Source organism: Falco rusticolus, chromosome 14, assembly GCF_015220075.1.
Source record: "Falco rusticolus isolate bFalRus1 chromosome 14, bFalRus1.pri, whole genome shotgun sequence".
Lineage (NCBI taxonomy): Eukaryota > Metazoa > Chordata > Aves > Falconiformes > Falconidae > Falco > Falco rusticolus.
The window spans coordinates 3,526,613-3,540,356 of record NC_051200.1 but is presented as its reverse complement, the minus strand read 5'-3'; the positions used below and the strand labels follow the sequence as shown (position 1 = coordinate 3,540,356).

Below are 13,744 nucleotides of genomic sequence, written 5' to 3'. Positions count from 1 at the left end.
AAAAGCCTATTTAATTTTCAAATAAACCTTGAGCCATCTAAATAAGAATTCATTGTTTACGACCTGTTTTATCTATGGAAGATGTTTTTTAGATTAAAACAGATTTATAAGAGTTAGAATGCTGAAGATCTTCTGATGCTCTTAATGGCTTGCTTCTAATACATGCTGAAATCATATGAATTGCTAAATTCCAGTTGAGATTTAATAAAAAATTCCTTGTCTTATTTCTTTCTTTACAGACTTGCTACAAGTATTACATGAGCGATGACATCAGCTGTGATTCAGATGGAATGGATGAACAGTGTAGGTAAGTGTACAAAAACCAAAGTAACACCCACAGCAGTTATGCTTTGTTTTGGGTTGTTGGTTTTTTTTTCTTGCAATAATGAAATAACTGACAGATAAAGACCAGTACAATTGTTTCGCACCAAGAAATGCTCAACTCCAGGGTTTTTTTTGAATACTATTTATTAATATAGTAATCAACAGGAAAACTTTTTATAAAGAAATCTAAAGCAAACACTTGTAAGACATTTTTTAACTAAATAGCATGCCACCTTACAAATACTTTAAAGCGGGGAATAAAATCTGGCATTTTAAACGTTGAGCCACAGAAACTTGGTTTCCCAGAGGCATCTTCTGCATTTGGAATACTGAAGTACTATGTCTTTATGGCAAATACCTGAATGTGTAATCTAGTCAAAATTGTGTGGTCTGTGGTGCCTACAAGCTTACTTGTTAGCTACTTCTCAGGTCTTCATCAAAGACTGTGCAGTTTAGACGTAGATCAAAAAACATGTGGGATTTTTTTTTTTATTATGTGCCTGCAGTAGTAGTATACCAGTTAAGGCTCAAAAGTTTTGAAGCTAATTTGTTTCGCTGTGGAATAAATTACTTCCCCCCCCCACCCCTCCCTTCAAATACTGAGAAGTATGGAAAAAACAGTTTTTTCTCTTACTTAAAACTGGTGCTGAAACTGTTTGGATACTACTTACCATTTCAGCGTTGTGAATTGTTAATCTAATACCTTACCTTTCTTAATTTCCAATTCTCAACTGAGTACTTTTCAGTCATGCTTTTAATAATGTTTTCACTTAATGGATATCCATTGGTGGGCTGAATTTTTTACATGCAGATTCCTCATCAAATAGTGAAAAATAAGTGAACTTGTCAAATTTGTCACTTTGTTGATACGGAGGTAACACTCATATTTTTTCTTTCTCATTTCAGGTGGTGTGCTGAAGGTGGAAATTTGATTTGCTGTGACTTTTGCCATAACGCCTTCTGTAAAAAGTGCATTTTGCGCAACCTGGGTCGAAAGGAGCTATCGACTATATTGGATGAAAATAACCAGTGGCACTGCTATATTTGCCATCCAGAGCCTTTGTTGGACTTGGTCACTGCATGCGACAGTGTCTTTGAAAATTTAGAACAGTTACTGCAACAAAACAAAAAAAAGATCAGAGTTGAAAGTGAAAAAAGTAAAATATATGACAATACAGTCAAGTTTTCTCCAAAGAGAAGTAGTTCAAATTGTAATGGTGAAGAAAAAAACCTAGATGATTCATATTCAGGTTCAATAACATATTCTTATAAAGCACTAATGGTGCCAAAGGACTTGCTGAAGAAGACAAAAAAGCTGATTGAAACTACAACAAATCTGAATTCTCGTTTTGTAAACTTTCTGAAAAATGCTGCAGAAAATATGGAAATAAGCCCAACTGTGCAATTTTGTCAGCTAAAAGCTTTTAAATCTGTGTTGAGTGACATGAAAAAAGCTCATCTGGCACTAGAAGAAGGTCTGAACCTGGAGATTCAAGCTTTCAATGTTAAAATCAAAGATAAAAATACCACAGAGAAAAAAACTGATGCTATATCAGAAAAAAATGAGGTGAAAAAAGATGAAGGAAAACACGTGGCATTAAAAGAGGATGACACTGTGAAGACACAGAAAAAAGTTGTATCAGGACAACCTGGCAGTGAGCCCATGGATCAAAGTGTTCCAACAGTGGAACAAACAGTTAACAAGCGTACCTCTGGTGAAGATAAAAGGTCTGGCAGAAGTGAAGAACCTCAGTATGAACCTAATAGCACAGAGGCTTTAGACATGGATATAGTGTCCATTCCCTCATCTGTTCCTGAAGATATTTTTGAGACCCTGGAATCTGCTATGGAGGTTCAGGTTACATCAGATGAGCAAGACAACGGAAATACAGGAACAGATCATGACATGACTCTAAATTCAAGTATGAAATCAAATGCTCCTGTGAAAGATACTGAAGGTGGTACTAAGTTAAAATCATCAGCTAAAGGAACAAAAGAATTGGTTGTAAAATTGACTCCTGTTTCCCTGTCAGAGTCTTCAGTTAAAGCTGAAGATCAAGACAGCAGTCTAGAAAAGAGGAATAAGGATGTTGATGTCATACCTAAAGCAGAAAACTGTGATTCTGTAAAACAGAATCATAATGCTGGCAGTGAACCTTCCACAGAGAATGAAACTGTCTCACTGGTAGAGGAATCTGATCTCAGAAGATCACCACGTGTGAAGACTACACCTCTGAGGCGCCAAACAGACATCAGTCCTTTAACATCAAATTCAGAGGAAGATAGCAATGACACATGTAACGAAAAGCATAAAAGAAAATCATCAAAACAACCAAGGAGGAAAAATGACAAAAATTCTTCGGACAATACTGTTGATGGTCCTAGTCCTAATGAACTTTCTAAATCAAAAAAGCCGTATGTATTAGATAATAGCTCAGATTCTGATGAGATGCCAGCTGTTCTTAAAGAAGTAGCTATGATGAGTCACAATTCTTCAGAAATTGATAGCAATAGTGAAGCACCAGCAAAGGATCAGAAGTCTTCAAAGGATCAACCAGTGAAGGATGAAAATGGAAAACGAAAACGAAAAAGTTCCAGTTCGGGTTCGGATTTAGATGCTAAAAGAGGCAAATTGGCTAAAAATTCCACTGCTGCTAAAAAGAAACGACAAAACTATTCAGATTCTTCGAACTATGATTCTGAGTTGGAAAAAGAAATAAAAATTTTGAGTAAAATTGAGTCTGCAAAAAAAGCTAAGAAAAAATACTCTCGAAAAGAAGATAGTTATGATTCCTCTGAAGAAGAGCAGAGGAAAAAAGTAAGTAGTAAGAGAAAGGTAAATTTGAAGAAACAGAAAGAGAAATCTTCTGAAGATGATGATGCTGAAAAGTCTTCCCGAGACAAGGAGATTAATCATTCTCCTAAAGATAAAAAAACTGGTAAGGCGTCAGCTGCTAAGGAAAAGCTAAACAAAGACTTAAAAGAAAAAGCTGTAAAGGGAAACCCTGATGAGTCTTCTGATGTTGAGAAATCTTCACTGGAGAAAGAGGAGAGTAGTCCTAAAAGTGTAAAGCTAACTGAACTTAAGAAGAGCAAGGATTTGAAAAAGAGAAAGTCACAGGAAGATTCTTCCTCAGAGAGTACTGAGAAATCTGCAAAGAAAGAGCAAAATTTTGATTCTTCAAAAGACAGATTCAAGAATAAAAAAGGCTTAGAAAGCAAAGTGAAGAAATCTGAAGAACTGAAAAAGAAAAGTTGCAAGAAAGAGCAAGATGATTCCTATTCTGATGTTGAAAAGTCATCTCCAGAGAAAGGAAGTTGCAATTCTTCTGAAAATGACAGAACTAAAAATGAACCAGTGTTCAAAGAAAAGAAAAGGCATAATTTGAGAGAGAGGGTACCTAAAAGAGTACAGCTTGATTTATCCTCTGATGCTGAGAAATCTCCCCTAAAAGAGGAGAGTTCTTCTGAAGATGCTGTACGGAGTAAAAAAAAACCCGAAACTAAAGAAAAGAAAAAAAAAAGTCACAAAAAGAAAATTTCCAAGAAAGAACAGAATGAGTCCTCTTCTGATGATGAGTCTTACGAAGGCAGTAAGAAAAAGATTAAAAGAGGATCAATGAAAGAAAGTAAGAAGACTAACTCAAAAAAGAAAGTGTCAGCAAAGGTGGTGGTTACTTCTTCTTCCTCATCTGATAAGGAAGAAGATGCTGAACAGAATTCATCAGGTGATGGAAGCAGTGACGAGCAGAAAATTGTGCCAGTGACTGAAACCTTAATACTATCTGCTGCTACAGGATTTTGTCAGTCATCAGGTGTGCAACAGATGTTCATCTACCTGTATTAATAATACACTAATGGAGCAAGCTTGTAAGATTCGGGTGACATTGAATAACCTAGAAGTGAAAATATTAGTATGTAGGTAATTATGCATTTAAACCTTTGCAGCCGGTTAAGTTTTGGAAGTTAAGATACTGATTTGGAAGCAGCCATTTCAGTTTGTGCAGGTTGTCACTTGTGGATGAAAGGATGTCACTGTAGGTGGAGAGGCTCGAGAAGCTCTAGTCTGTGATTGCTGCAGGTATTTCCTTGCAGTGCAGCTTTCCAAAGTCTGTTTCTCTCTTTGGCTGCTCGGGTGCGATAGAGCAGAAGATGGCCTTAAGCAGTAGGTATCTAGTGAATTCCGTTGTCAGCTCCTGGTTATGCACTAGAGATCACTTGGAAGACACGGCACTCTAGCATAGTTCTTAAAAATCAAGTAGATGATCGTCATGCCTCGTGAGATCCATGTAGCCTTGGAACAGCTGGTATCAGTTAACAGAAATCTGTCATTGCTTATTATTTTCATAGCAAGTTTAATAGTAAGAATTCTTTCTCTTGCCAAGATAGCTATTTCATCAGTGTCTTAGATGTTTAGGAAATTAGAAAGAAATCCAGAAATTCAGAGTTGGAACACTTGATTTTAAAGAACTTAAAAAGGAGGGGTGGTTTTCACATTATGTGGATGTTACACATGGTTTTATTAAATGAATTTTCAGCTAGAAAAAATGAAGCCTTAACTGCTGTTTTAATTACTCTGACAGGTGAATTGTTTCCTAATTTATTTGTTTCTAATGTTTCATAGAACTTCCTGTACATGACTTTACTGTAACTGTTTGCTCAGATACAGTAGTTTGTGAAGCTGCAACTAAATGAAAAATGAACACCAATATGTTTATGAAACTAAGGGAAGAGGCACAGTTGCAGTTTGGCTTTCCCAAAAAGCCCTTGGAGGCAGACAGTAAATGCAAAATGAGATGATTGTTATTTGTAGTTTCTCAAAACCAAGAAAACAACAATAAAAACAGGTGCTATATCCTACTGTGGACTTGGAGCCCTGTAAGAAATCAAGGTTTGATTAATGGTGCTTTGCATCATTGTAGAATAACAGTTGGAAAGTAAGTTTCTTATTCTGCATATGTTACAGCACTGTAATGTTTGTTTCTCGAGGTCCTCTGATGAAGTAAGTTTAGATAGTAGCCTCTTTCTGCATGTAATATTGGGAGGCTTTTCACTGATGGCTGCCAAAACTACTTTTCTCAGTAGTGCCACTGCTGGGGCAGATTGCAAATAACAAATGGTTTGCATAGTCATGAACTAGCATCTTGCATGTGGTAGCTGCCGTGGTTGTTAAAATACTCCCCATGGATAGACAACTGATGTTACTTCGTGAAGGTAACCCATATGCAACAGTTCTCAGCATCACTGGACCATCAAAAAAAAATACTTAAAAAGAAAAAATTTTTACTCATGTACGGTGTACGCTCATAGACTTGGTATTGAAATTACCCAGGAGGAAGAATTTGGTTGTAATATATCAGAAGGTGTCTGAGGCAGTGGGAGCGATTATTTTATTTGCAAGTCACAAGTGGAAAGATTAGATAACTATTGGATGGAAGAGTGATTATAGTGTACAGATTGGAAAAATGAGATGGTGATGTGGGATGATTGATAGTAGAGTCAGACTGAGAGAGAGGTGGGTTGGTTTAGCCTGGAGAGGAAGATGCTAAAAATGGGGAGTCTTAATTGCTGTCTTGTAATCACTTTAATGGGTAGTTACAGAGAAGACTGAGCTAGATGCATGATGAGAGGACATGGTACAATTTTTCGCAAGGAAAACTGTTGATACTAGGAAAAAATCCTTGATGTTGAGTATGGTCAAAGCCTGAAACTGGTTGCCCTGTGAAATTTTGGAGTCCCTGTCCTTGGAAATACTCAAATCTGCCTTTGTTGTATTTTTTTAAGAGGAGGCAAACTTACCCTTTCTCTTCAGTTTGCTTTTGGCTTAATAGGTGAATAAATTAGTCTTTTCTGTGTCTGAACAAGCTCTGTAGGTTGATCGTTGAATGAGACTTAGAATCTGGTTTAACCAACAAATTACTTCTATTTTCTTAAGCCCAAGAGTGAGGGACTTTCTGCGATGACCTTTACACAGTCCTGTCAGACATCGTGGTAGTGGCAATTCCAGGACAGGTGTATGTTAAAACAGCTTGGAGCGAGCCTCGTCTTAGTCCAGCCCACCTAGCTAGAAAATAAGCAGTAGCAATTAAGAATAAGGGAATCTAGTTTCATTAAAATGTTGAGGTCTCTTTTCCTAAGCCTTATTTTACTAACTAGGAGTAAAATTACTTACACGCGAGTCAGAAGAACGAGAGAAAGGGGAAAGGCCTGGGAATGTAGTAGAAATCTGAATTCCTTTCGGTTCAGCCAGGAGAGTGCAGAGGAGCTTGAAGGCTGGTGTCATACTGTGCTCTTCCTCCGCTATTATGTGTCCCATGCTGTTGGTTTTGATGTGCTTTCCGTATGAGACGGTATCCATGTAGTGCAGCTGGGTTTTGATAACTTGCAGTAAGGGTAGCGCATGTAGTTTTCAAAGCTTAAGTCTTCACACATACACAACACATGTACATGTATTATGTCTGATACTCTGAAAGCAAAAATAGGCAAGGATTATTATTCTTGAGTACTTAATGGCAGCAGGGTAGCTCCTAAGTTTCATAAGTGACTGTAATATATTTGTTTGGACCCCCTTTTCAATTTACACAAAGTCAGTAGCAGAGCTTCTGAAATGGAGCTAATAATTGCCTTGGGAAGCTCAATTTCTGAATCCTAGGTAGGAGTATTCAGTCTCTGTATACAGTTTTGGTCTAAAAACCCCACAATTTCACAGTATGTAATAAGGAAAGAATCGCAAGGTGCGTGTAGTAGCAAGCATAACATGGATAAAAGTGCTGCTTAAAAAACTAGATGCTTTTATTAGTAAAAATATTTACTTGCACATGTCAAGATAGATAACTGGCTTTTTTGTTTCCTGATGGAGAAGTGATGGTATGCCCAAGGTATTTTTAGATGGGCATTCTTGATGGAGACAATAGTTCACATGCTGTGTTGTCTGTTGTTGGTTTTACACCTATTAAGTGTTGATGTTTTCTGGTTTTTTGTTTCCCCTTCCTCCCCCAGGAGATGAGGGAGAGACTAAATCAAGGGCTGTTCCAGTGGAGGAGGAGGAAGATGATGATGATGACGATCCTGAGAATAGGTATGATACCATCCGTAAGGACTTAAAAAAGATTATAACACACCCTAGGTGTGGGCGCAAACCGGCGCAACGGAAGAGCAAGCAGGTTGTAAAAACCACGACTGCCTGCCCTGTAAAGACTCGCTCACGGGCTTCCCGCAAGTTTGAACAAGGGGCCAGAAAACAGAGGCCAAAATCCAGAAATGCAAAGAAAGTTTTTAGAAGTGTTAGCTAACACACCTTGCATAGGGTATGTTATAAAAGCACTGCAGCGCTGTCCATTTTATGTTCCCACTGAAATTGTGAGGTTTGTGACAAGTATTTCATTCAGGCAGGTAGCCTACTTCTGATAAATGTGAACTGAAGCTACTTCCATGAATAGAAAGTAAAAATTTGCATCTGTGCAATGTGCAGCACTAAAATATTTTCAGATTGAACTTGGTTATTACTGCTACTTTTTAAATTTTACATTTTTAAAAATTTGCTTTTTAATTGAAACACCTTTTCGCAATAAAGAGAAAACACAAATGTGGAGAAAACAGTATTAGATATTTTCAGCTGTTAATTAAACTGAATTTTAATCCACTAAAGAACACCTGAAGTAAGTAATGTGATAGTTAAGGCTATGATTCTACGAGCACTGTGCATAGGCTCAACTGGTATTGAAGAGACTAATACGTTTTAAGTCTTTGCATAGATCTTTTCAGAATTGTGGCTTATATTTATTGCTTCAGTTTCAAGTTCAATAAAAATTAATCTATGTAAGGTATAGTTAGTTAAGACGTGTCATATTTCACCAGTACCATTGTAGTTACAAAAAATAGCCTGGCTAGAAAATGTAAAAGCTTTGTTTCCTAATGAGTGGGCGCATAACTTGAAGTATTGCTCAATTACAAGCCACAGTTTCTTTTTTGGAAGTTATTTTAGTTAGACTGAAGAGTTATTCAACAAATTTTTACACAGTATTTCAGAAACTGATTTTTTTTGCTGAATAATATCATGTGTGGGACCAGCTTCATAGCTTTGCACAGTTGCTATTGGAGTCTTCCTTCTTTTCTTCTTCTGAGCCTTACTAGTTTAGAATATGGTGTCTTTGTTTCACAGAGTTGTATGCTTTGATCTGTGGCTGAAGTAAATTCCTAGAAACACTGTTTTAATAGCCTTTACAGACCTCAGTTTAGCATCAAAAATACTGCTGCTGATGTAGTTTTTGCTTGTTTTCAGTCTTCAAATTTAATCAAATAATTCAGCTTTTAAAGAAAGATGCTCTTTTGGGGACTTGACAGCACAGGGTTGTAAGTAGAACATGCTAATACAAGATTTTTAAAAATTACTCTTGAATTTCAGCCCGTTTTTTTTTTTTCTTTTCTTTTTTGTTTCGTAAGTGTTTCTGGTTGATAACTAAGCCAATATACTTTTGTCAAAATTCAGTGTTTACCTTACAAATGTTACTGACAGATCTTAATTATTAGTTTAAGAGGTATACATGGGAAATGAGTTAACCCAACTGATAGCAAATCGGTAATATGAATTTGGGGTTTAAAAATCAGTTTCTGTACTTTGTTTTTGAACTGAATCTTTGTTGAAGTTTTTATTTAGGGAATATTTTGAATATATACTAATGAGTTGGGGAGGCATTTTGTCAATAAACAGTTTTGTCAACCTTCAGACTTGTTAACTGGTAACTGCAGTCTAATTTTACATCCATCGTGAATTGTACTTGGCACCAAAATCAGATACACAAAATGTAAAAAGATGGAACAACTTTCAAGAAGTTGAAAGGTTGTTCTTCTGTTTACTCAACACAAAGTGTTTAAATAGTTTACCTACTATTCAGATTAAGTTGCCTATTTTCTTCCAGGCCAAAGAGGGTATGTAGTACCTACGAGGTATTTGTAGTATGGGAACTCATGTTTGCAAGTCTCTAGTTTAGATGCTCTTGTTATTTGCATACCTTTGGATGTGCATGACATGAATATTAATAGTCTTGGAATCATCTTTACCAAAATGCGATATCCAAGTGGGTCTTAATATGACATACAGTGTTGTATGCTTTCATCTTATGCTGTGTAACTATTTATTATTGGTCCTTCTGATCTTTTAAATGGTACTGTTTAATATATTTGCAGTAGTTTTGTTTATTAACAAGTTAATAGTGTATTCAATGCAGAATGCCTTTCAAGTATTTGATGGTTGCAATAAATTTTTGTAAAACGTTTTTCTTGTCCAAGCATTTAATTTAATACAACTCTTGACAGCTTGAAAATCGGACTGTTTCAACAAAGGCAGTACAGTATTTTAGAACAAGGTGTTTGGCAGGTCTCACTTTTTTTTTTAAATGTGTACGACATTTCATCCAATTATTAATCTCTAAAAATATATTTTAAATGGTTCTGAATTTTTTAGTAATATACCAAAGGCCCATTTAATTCACTAGTGCTTCAGCTGAAAGAAGGTGGCTTTTATTAGCCGCATAAAAACATCCTCCCTGGCCCAAAGCCTTGTTTTGGGCAACCTTATTTCTACATAGAGTTAGTAGGTATTTATGAACACTAAGTGTAAGTTGATATGACATAATTGGTGGTAATACATCATGATAATTAACTAATATTTGAAACTGGCTTTCTAAGAAGAAAAATTATTTTCACAGTGGCGTTATCTCACCAAGATTTTTGTCAATCTATAAATGAGTGCATTGTATTGGCACTCTTAAAATTCACAAAAAAGAATGGTGCAAATTACTATGTGAATTTAACTCCACATCGTGAGAGGTTGCACCTACTGTTGCATTTTTGCTGCAGTGTCTGAAGGATAATTCAAAGTAGTCCTATACTGTGATTAAGCAGCCCCTGGGCAACTTCCACTTTTGCCTGTCTTTTCTTAAAAATGTTTTCTTTAGCATAAGTCAAAAATACATAGTAACCAATTCATTTTTTTAAAATGTATATTGTTGGTGTCATTCTTACAAAGGTAAAATAGGTTTAAATCCTGATTTATGTAAAATCATGCATATATACTGTTACTTTATTCTAGAGTTGGGGTTTTTTTTGCTCTGGTTAAGATTACAGTCCCATTCTGTAAGGCACATGTTGGGAAAATGGCCTTTATACAAATCTCACGATAGTTTAGATCAGGAGGAGAGGGACAGTATGACATGCTCGGGGTTACAGCAGATCAGTGGCAGAAATGAATGAAATGCAGAGATTTTATGGGGTTTTTTTTACTACCTGAAGGCCTGTGCTGGAAGTCATACAGCTCTTGATGCTTCTTAATTAAATTTGTTTATAGTGTTCAACTGTTACATCTTGTTGTCCAAGAATGTCTTTTCTGACCTTGATCCAAGTAAATATTACGGTATCTTTTGATATTTATTGGTTTCTCTGGAAGAATATGCGCTAGGGAGTTTTCACACAATCATAGCTTGTTTTTCCGTGGTACTTGCAGTTTGATGTTAATGTGAATATCAAAATATTAAAGCTAGCATATGTAGTTTCTTAGCTTAGAAACCTGGTCACTCTAAGTAGGTTTATATCTTAAAATAGAAATGTGATATATTATCCTGAGCCACATATAATTTAATTTAAAACCAGTTTGAAGAGTCCAGGACTTAATTTATTCTAATTCATATATGCCATTTGTTATATTAGTCATGTCAGATGCATTTACAAGTCTTAATCTGCTTCTGATATTGCTTACACTTTCAATTCCTATCAAATATGTAGTTACATTAAAAATAGGAATCTTTCAAATTCTGAACATCTCAACAATATTTGACATTTTTAGCCTAAAATCATGCCAGTATTACGCATTGAAGAGAATGTACCTTTTTTCACTAAACAGTTCCATCTGTTTGATTCAAAGCAGTTGAGTCTTTATCCTAGCTAAAAAGATATCTCTGATTTTCTATTGGAGTATAAAAGTAATAACTTCTTAATATTACTGTTAAGAATTAATTATCACCTGCAAGTTTACCCAGTCTGGTTGGTGGTTATGATGATGATTAGTAGGAAAATAACAGCATCTTCTGTTTATGGATAGTAGATTTTGTGCATGGTATTTTTAGGTGAATGATACGTTTGCTCCCCCCCCCCCCCCCAACAAAAAAAAAAAAAAAAGTTTTTTTTCATAAAAGAACAAGTGAAAATGTATGTCATCATTTGTTAAGAACCAAAGCCAACCTTTGTTTAAAAATATGTAAATAAATTTTTAAAGGTGACCTGTATGAAAGGTAAGTATTGTTACCCGCATGCAAGTTGTGTTCGCTTTGCTAATGCAGTTGAGGACAGTCTAAAGTAAGTCAAAGGCAGTATTACTAGGCAATACTTTCAGGATTGAATATTGAAATTTTGCAGTTTTTTATTAGTGTTTCTGCCTTTTTTTTTTTTTTTTCCTTCCCCTCTTCCAAAGCAAAACTTTGGTGGTGATTGTTATTTTTTTAAACAAGAAAAGTAGCTAAACCGCTGCTGTCTGCATTTCCTGGAGCAGAATTCAGGGTTAATAATTTACATTAAAAGCTTTTAAAGAGGAGCCAACCTGTGCCAAGCAGTTTTGTTTTGAAGAAAGAGTTCTGACCGTTAAGAGATGGAAGAAATATAGGCTTAATTTCTTACATGAGAAGCTATATATTCCTGTTGCTGTTATACATGATTTGGTGGGTTTTAAAAAAAAACCAACAAAACACACCAGGAAAACAGAATCCCACAAAAAAACAAACCAACCCCCTCCCTAAGTCCCTTTTCCAAGTCCTGGAAGGACCTAATGCAAAAAACATTTGGATGAAGATGTTACTTTATGGACTTTAGTAAAGTTTTCATTGGGTTCACACTGTGATCTGTTGATGTATATAGAATTAAAGTTTACCAAGAGTACTGCATTTTAAACTTAATCGTTTTTTTCTTTGCAAGCCATTTCTCAAAAGCGTGTGTGGGGGTGTTTTGGGTGCTGATGTAAACTGTGACGCTGGGCAATCTGAATTGTTTATTAAACCATTTTACTTCCATCTTCTAGTAACAACTGAATATACATTAGCATTGGAATCTTTTTGGAAAATATACTGCCACCAAAAAAAACAGGAAATCCTGTGTGAAGTGTTAGGAAAGATACCTTGGGAAAATTCCCTTTGAAAAGTTCCTTTGTTTTAGTGACGTTGAATGCTGAAAATGAATTACAGATTCCTTGAAACCTATTTTGTAGTGCTGTGTGTAAGTAACAATTATCTAATGCCTAAGAAGCTGTACTTAAGAAATCCCTGTTCCTTTGCCGTTTCCCAGTGAGGCCTAGGTTGTGGTTCAGTTTCACGGGTTTTGAACTATTGTTTTGACTGGTATGAAAACTTTCCCATTCTGAACCATGTATATACAGTATACATTAATTCTCCTCAAAGGCAAGACAGACCAGATTTGACCCATACAAAAAACCCCAAAAATTAAAATTGACGACTGTGGAATGAAACTATAATATTTCTGATACTTGCTTGAGGAAGGCCTGGTTTCATGGTTTCAGGATTTTTTTTTCCCTTGGAAGTACGAATTCTCAGATAAGTCCACTATTTCCTGTGCTTTTCACATATCATTTTATATTTTGCCTTGGATAGATTCATATAAGATTTTTATGTTGCAAGAGCATGTAAAGAAATCATTTTTCCATAGTAACTTGTACGTTATCTGAAAACATTCTTGGGCTGAAATGAAACTAAGAAGCTGAGCAAACAGTTGGTGGAACAGGAAATAAGATTGTAGTTTTTCCTTGAAATTTAGGTCCCATAATATTTGATAAAATGTTTTTGTGTGTATGTGTATGTACACATACCTTTTTTTTTTTTGCTGTCGTTGCTGTAAGGCGAGTGCTTGTAGTTAGGAGGGATTCAGTGTGGGTTTTTTTCCTGAGGCACTTCGTATCAGTTCATCTTGAGACGACATGAATTGCTTCAATTACTGCAGCATCTATTTTGCAGTAGGGTGGGCCCAAGCAATTAGAGTGGTAAACACAGTTGAAAGCAAGCTATTTAGAGGTAGGGTAATAAATTTTCTTTTTTTTTGAACCTGTACGTTAATGCATATTGCAGTAATCCTTTTCTCCTGGTTTAAAACGTGCGTTCAGCGATATGCTGTTTTTAAAACCATTAGTTTACATATACACTGGTCAAGTAGATTCAGTGCCTCAGGAAATTAATCACATTGAGTTAAATCAAGTAAGCATGATAACCATTTTTGGGAGAATAATTTGAGTGTTAGGGTTTGGTCTGCAGCATCTTCATGTTCTTGTTAGTGATAGCATACATATAGGTGCTGTCCCAGAACTGATGAGAGTTCATCCAAACAAACCATGAATAAAATGAAAGTTTGTACATTTTATAGCTATCTC

The 13,744-nt window shown here is 35.7% G+C and overlaps 1 protein-coding gene across 5 annotated transcripts in view; it reads left to right on the top strand.

The window, feature by feature from the left end:
* ATRX (ATRX chromatin remodeler) overlaps positions 1-13,744 on the top strand; it is an 86,461-nt gene that overhangs the window by 25,193 nt on the left and 47,524 nt on the right. For all 5 annotated transcript variants that reach the window (XM_037408337.1, XM_037408336.1, XM_037408339.1 and 2 more), the window contains 3 exons: positions 240-307; positions 1,231-4,139; positions 7,324-7,402. In XM_037408337.1, the coding sequence (XP_037264234.1) occupies positions 240-307; positions 1,231-4,139; positions 7,324-7,402 (3,056 nt within the window). The remainder of the gene's footprint in view (positions 1-239; positions 308-1,230; positions 4,140-7,323; positions 7,403-13,744) is intronic.